Source organism: Thalassophryne amazonica, chromosome 3 (genome assembly GCF_902500255.1).
Source record: "Thalassophryne amazonica chromosome 3, fThaAma1.1, whole genome shotgun sequence".
Lineage (NCBI taxonomy): Eukaryota > Metazoa > Chordata > Actinopteri > Batrachoidiformes > Batrachoididae > Thalassophryne > Thalassophryne amazonica.
The window spans coordinates 113,364,946-113,371,915 of record NC_047105.1 but is presented as its reverse complement, the minus strand read 5'-3'; the positions used below and the strand labels follow the sequence as shown (position 1 = coordinate 113,371,915).

The window sequence follows — 6,970 nt, the reverse complement described above, 5'->3', positions numbered from 1 at the left end:
GCTCCATTAGAGATAGGGTGAGGAGCTTGGTCACTCGGGAGGAGCTCAGAGTCGAGCTGCTGCTCCTCCATGTCGAAAGGAGTCAGTTGAGGTGGCTCGGGCATCTTTTCCGGATGCCCCCTGGAGGCCTTGCTGGAGAGGTGTTCCGGGCACGTTCCATTGGGAGGAAGCCCCGGGGAAGACCCAGGACACACTGGAGGGACTACATCTCTTGGTGTGCTTGGGAACGCCTTGGGGTTCCCCCGGAGGAGCTGGGGGAGGTGTGTGTGGATCGGGAGGTCTGGGCAGCTTTGCTTGAGCTGCTGCCCCCGCGACCCAACTCCAGATAAAGCGGAAGAAAATGGATGGATGGATGGAAATTCTTTCAAGTGTTCTTGTTTGGGGTTTCAACAACAGTGTCTGTATGTGTGCGTGCACACCTGTGCACCCATATGCATCTACTTGTAATCACTCTGTAAGCTTATACAATGCCGGTAAGATGTAATACAGGAAATACAGCAGCAGTCGCATAGCAGATGTTGTGAACATGCTCTAACCGCTGCACTGCGGTCTCAGACTGTCACAACAGTTGTTCTGTGTCACATGCTGCAGTTTAGCTTGTGATTCTGCACAATCCTGGAAAAACGTGCATTTATATCACATCCACCTGTAGCGAGGGGCCGGCTTTAGTGGAACACGAATGAATCAACCACAACCGTTCCTAGAACTGAAAACTGTTTAAAAGGTGACCAAAGAACTCAGAGGTTTCTGAGGATGAGCCTTAGAGAACCTGTGTGGAGACAAGGAGGAAACTTCTGGAAGGACGAGTGTTGTTTAAACGCCTCAGTCTGTGCTTTACGACAGACTGACCACGTGTATACACGCTGGGGGGGGGGGGGAATGCTACAAACACATTTCAGTCTGTCCGAAAGCAAAGGTACGACTTTATGAATACTTTATTACACCATCAGTCAGAATTTGTACTTTTTCTTATTAAACAGGTTGAATAACTACAATTAGAGTTAAAATCATTATGTACAATGATATGAACAGAGAGAATAAGAAACATCCTTATAATTGCTCCTTGCAGAGCCTGCTCTACATCGCCACATTTACACAACCTAACAACACCGACAGTTTTCCCTCCGACACATTACGTGATCGTCTGTTTACACCAATCATTAGTTGCTTCTGTGTCATTTACGTCACGGTAAACCTACAGGTTATACTCCGATATGCTGAACCAAGACCTGGCAATAAAAACAGCGTCGGTTAGCTTTGCATACGTTTGGACATTAAAATTTTACAGAACATTAGAACTGAAAGCTGAATTTTTGTTTGAGAGAAATTACATGTCAAATGGGCAATAAAAATTCCAGGACTTTTTGTGTAGTTCCCTTTGTAAGTCTTGTGGGCTGTGTGGTAAACTCAAATCCAGGTTCCATGTATGGTTCCTGTATAACTGTCATGCCCCCCCCCCAGAATGAAATCACATAATGCAAATATATCATAATGAGCGCATCAGCTACAAAGGGACGGGTGGACACACTCCAAAATCAACCTGCTGTATAATCTGAAGACTGTGATGACAGAATGAGACATGAAGAATTATTTCATGACCACTTCAAGTATTTTAGCTTCAAATGAAAATGCCTGGACGGGACCATTTTGAGGCAGGTCTGTTCGGGTTCATAACTGGTCCAGCTATCAGGCTTCATGTAAACATGCATATTTCCTTTTTGTGTGTGTTTGTGTTCATTAAAAATCGAGGGCCACCCACAAAAAGCGCTGTAATTCTGACACCAGTCACCTAATCTGGATGCAGTTCCCTTTTTGCTGCAATAAGGTGTGCGTCTTGCATAATAAAATAGCTCCAAGTCAAAACACACACGTCTTGACTGTGACTTTGAGATTTATTTTATTGATCGCTCACATCTACACCTGTGCATTATAAATTGAGTTTGTCTAAAATGAAGCCACATAGTGCCAACTGCGGAAAAATTAACTCGCAAAATTAGCAACAAATGTTTATTAAAAACTCAGTCCCACCCACTTAAAGCAGCTTCTAATACAGCTGGTCCAGGCAGTAAAACATTCACCCCGGTTACACATGAGGTTTGTCTGATTTCATTCCAATTTTCTTATTAGTATAGAGTATCAAAACATAAGATGATTTTGGAAATGGTACCAGTGTTTGCTCATCAGCTGGAAACCACGTCAGTCTTCAACAAACCTCACACACACATGGGTTTGTATGTGGAAAGTGTCAGGGAAGCCTTATCAGCCAGAATCAATAATAATCAATGTCAAACGTCTCAGCAGAAGTGCGGCACCAACAGCGACACCTTGTGTCTCGTACCAGAACTGTGCATCCACAATTTTACATCACGTACCAAAGTAGCAGTGGTGTTCGTAACCTTAAACCACAGCCGAGAAAAGAACATGCACAAACAACACAAGTTGCCGTGGCGTGCACCAGAAACATACTTCACGCAGACAACAGTCTTGATGGAAGACTTTTGTTTGGTCTGTCCGCTGACTTTCAGACAACAGACATAAACACGAATGAGTGTAAAACGGTCAGATTTAAGTTTCTTAAAAATGCTCCAATCAGCAGCTTCACGGAGCAGAGGAGTGAGCGAGGGAGCAGGGCCTGAATCCACTGTGCGTGCATGTGCGCATGCACGTACCAGCTGCTGCTCCTGCAAACGGCTGAGTGATGAGTGAAGCTAACAGACGCAGTTGTTTACCAGACAAACACTCTGACCAGTTACTGCTTTACAGACACAAAATCAGCCTGAAGATCAACCGCCTGTTTTTAAAATACCACAGACGACGACTACTCAAAATATCAGAAATGTTATTACAATAAATAATCTGTCCGTTATTTTGTACTAACAACCAAACAGAAGATGTGACACTCTGGACAATAACAAAGAAATATGGTGCTGTTCACAGAGCAGCATTGAGCACACAAGTCAGAGGGAAAACGTCGACGCAAAATCCTAACGTCAGTCTTCAGGTTAGCAAACAGTGGAACCACTGGCAAACATATCACGGCTGTGGAATAAAGATACAGATTCAGAAGTTCTCCAGTAGTCTGAACAAAGTTATTGTTAACCGGCACAGTGTCTGCTCAGGGGTTTGTTGTGTTGTAGTTTTCGTATTTTTGGCTCCTCTGCTTCCACATAGTGTACAGGATCAATCAATTCTTAACATAAAAAAAAAAACTGATCAGGAGGTTCTGGGTGTGAACTTCAAAAATTATTTATAAAATTCATGTTGATGAAAAAAATGTGTACTTTTCGCCCAAAACCAGACAGCTGTTTTTTCTTCCTGCAGTTCCTCAAACAGAGCATCTTTCCACATGTTGCCATCTCAGCTCCACCTGCAGTGCACAAAGCTCTTCATTTAGCTCCGCCCTGTTTGCTGTGGTTCCACCAGGTGGTGTTTGCTGTCACAAGTCTGTGACTTTATTCTCCACAGCAGCAGCGATCTGCTGAAGCCTGTAGCCGAGCTGCATCTTCTGAGCCGTGGTGTCCTCCTCCAGCGCTGTGATGATCTGCCAGAAGACAAACAGAAAAATAAGGTGCATTATCCCGTAAAGCAGAAATGACGCAATATAAACCAGACAACACGTTGCCCCTGAGAAAAAGCTCATGGTCTCATCAGACAATGAAATATACACCAAATACAGCTCATGTTTCAGAGCAAATAAGACACGAACGCATATAAGCACAGATGGATGTTTTCCTAAAGAATGCCATTTTCAATGCAATGTATGTATCTGCTTATTTGCTATTGTCCCATCGCACTCTGAGCTTTAATATGATGCACCGTCACACCATAAGCTTTAATATGATGCACCGTCACATCATAAGCTTTAATATGATGCACCGTCGCACCATAAGCTTTAATATGATGCACCGTCGCACCATAAGCTTTAATATGATGCACCGTAAGCTTTAATATGATGCCCCGTCGCACCGTAAGCTTTAATATGATGCCCCGTCGCACCGTAAGCTTTAATATGATGCCCCGTCACACCGTAAGCTTTAATATGATGCCCCGTCGCACCATAAGCTTTAATATGATGCACCGTCACACCATAAGCTTTAATATGATGCACCGTCGCACCATAAGCTTTAATATGATGCACCGTCACATCATAAGCTTTAATATGATGCACCGTCGCACCATAAACTTTAATATGATGCACCGTCGCACCATAAGCTTTAATATGATGCCCCGTCGCACCATAAGCTTTAATATGATGCCCCGTCGCACTCTGAGCTTTAATATGATGCACCGTCACATCATAAGCTTTAATATGATGCACCGTCGCACCATAAACTTTAATATGATGCACCGTCGCACCATAAGCTTTAATATGATGCCCCGTCGCACCATAAGCTTTAATATGATGCCCCGTCGCACTCTGAGCTTTAATATGATGCACCACTGAACACCTACCTTAAATATGATGCACTGCTGCAGTCCTAACTTTAATGTAATGCACCGCTGCACTTGAAGCTTTGATATGATGTGCTGGTGCAACTCTGATGTCAGGGTGATGCCATAGAAGGCACTCAACTGCACACCAGGAGCATTTTGGGAATAAGGACCTTGCATAAGTGACCTTCATGATTTTCCTGGTTTGACATGAATCCTGTGGTCACAAGCGCACCTCTGTAACCTCTCGACCATCACCTCCCCATGCCCATAAACTCACCCACTGCTGCAAAAACAGGCTGAGAGATAAACATACCTGGTCATAGTATTTGTTGATGTACTTGTACAACTCATGCAGTGCCACCAAGTAGTTCAACTCTCCAGAGTAGTTCTAAAACACAAACCGGTTAGACATCACTTCATGTAGTGTAAACAAGTAAATAATGTGCACACACAAAAACACTGCATGCATCCCCCTCCCCACACACAAACTACCACTTGTAAAGGAAGCACATTTGAGACTGAGTGTAGCTCTCACACACACACACACACATACATATATATATATATACATACATATACATATATACATATACATATATATATATATATATATATATATATATATATATATATATATACACATATATATATACCATGTGTACACACATTTTTAAAGAAAAAAATCTGATATGTACTAATATAACTGAATAACAGGAAATGTAACACAAAAAGCAGAGAATTTTTTTTATTATTTCTGTTCTCACACACACACACACACACACACACACACACACACACACACACACACACACACACACACACACACACACACACACACACACACACACACACACACACACACACAATCTATATTAATATCTACAATTTATACTTCGCAACCCGCACTGTAAATAACTGAGTGTGTATCAAATCTTATTATATGGCTGCGATGCTACGCACGCTCTGATTGGCGGATTTTCATATCAGATCGGTTACCATGACAATTGGTCCAGAACTCGTATCACATTCCAAAAAGCTAAAAACACGATTTGAAAAACCAAGTCAGACATGAACATACTCCATAAATATCTAAACAGCATTGGGGTAAAAAAAAAAAAAAACACAGACTGAAAGCAAACCAGCTATATATATATATATATATATATATATATATATATATAAAATAAACAAATTATTAACCTTGCTTGCTTGGTCTGTACAGGAAAATATCAGACCTCTGTGTTTTTTGCACGGACTTCACTAACGCTTGGTCCGTACTGTCTACACCTCAGTGTGATATTTTCTCGTACAGACCTCGGGCTCAGTTAATAATCCTTTAATATTCATTATGTTATTTTGGTTTGCTAGTATAAATAACATAACAGAAAACCATGCACACGGCTTTGTACTGCAGCCAAAAGAACATTTTGTGCCTGCGTGTGCACACTCAGCTTTCGTGGTGGCTGTAGGCAGAGTTTAATGGATGAGACACTATTAAATGACTGAAATGGGGCTCTGCTCACCCTGGACAGTTCAGCCAGAGCAGAGTTCATCTCCTGATCACTGGCTGAGATGGTCTGTCTGATATCAGCATAGTACCTACAGAAAAAAATGAAAAATAAAAAATTAGACCTACTTTACAAGGCTAATATTCATAGTTTATACAAAACGGCCACTGTCATATCACAACGATACAACACTGTGGCAGAAAAAACGCACCTCTGTGTATGATGAGAAATGCGCTGCTGTAAAGGACACACAGTTTAGTGGTTGTTGGTTTTGCTGTTGCTGGGAAGGTTTGATTATGAGATCCTTTTCCGTTTACCGCTCGGTCCAGCAGTGCAAGCGTTTTCCAGCTTTTTGAATTTGATTACAAGGTTTCACAGCAGCAAAACTGTCACATCTGAAGCTAAACAGAAAATCTAATCTTACATTTACATTAATGTTTATACAAACTAAACTTTTTTGCAGTGGTTTGGTTAATACTGGATAGTAAATGTAGATGAAGGAACTGAAAAAGTATAAAAACAATGAGAATATTTTGCTCAGTTTATTTTTTGAATTTATAATCTAAAGCGGTTTTGTTTAACATTAAATGGAATAGTATATTCAGTCATTTTAGTAATATTAACATCCTAATAATTTGATTTGAATAACTTGATTTTTTTTTAAGTGTTATTCTGTTGTGGACTGTGTAAAATTAGAAAACTGCAGACACTGTTTCATATATTTTATTTGAACACTGTGTGGCTGACAGATATGTGCAATATTTAATGAATGTTGACAAAAAAAAAAAAAAAAAAAAAACTGTGAAATGAAATGTCATTTCTATTTAGTCACTGAATGCCATTGCTGGGTTTTGTCACCATGTGATAGGTGTCATTCTATTCAGGCTCTCCTAATAACTGTAATTCTAATAGTCAATATTTTGCTGGACTTACTGATGGATCAGTAAGTCCAGCAAAATTTTGGCATTTCATTGTTTAAAAACAAATTAAATCCAACATTGTCATAATGTCATCTCTTATGTTTAACA

The 6,970-nt window shown here is 40.7% G+C and overlaps 1 protein-coding gene across 1 annotated transcript in view; it reads right to left on the bottom strand.

Annotated features, from left to right (window-relative positions):
• Positions 1-2,213: 2,213 nt before the first annotated feature.
• Positions 2,214-6,970, bottom strand: part of plxnb1b (plexin b1b) — a 366,021-nt gene continuing 361,264 nt past the window's right edge. Inside the window, 3 exon segments of the mRNA XM_034167329.1 lie at positions 2,214-3,541; positions 4,748-4,822; positions 5,958-6,033. Coding sequence (XP_034023220.1) covers positions 3,437-3,541; positions 4,748-4,822; positions 5,958-6,033 — 256 coding nt within the window. The 3' untranslated portion in view covers positions 2,214-3,436.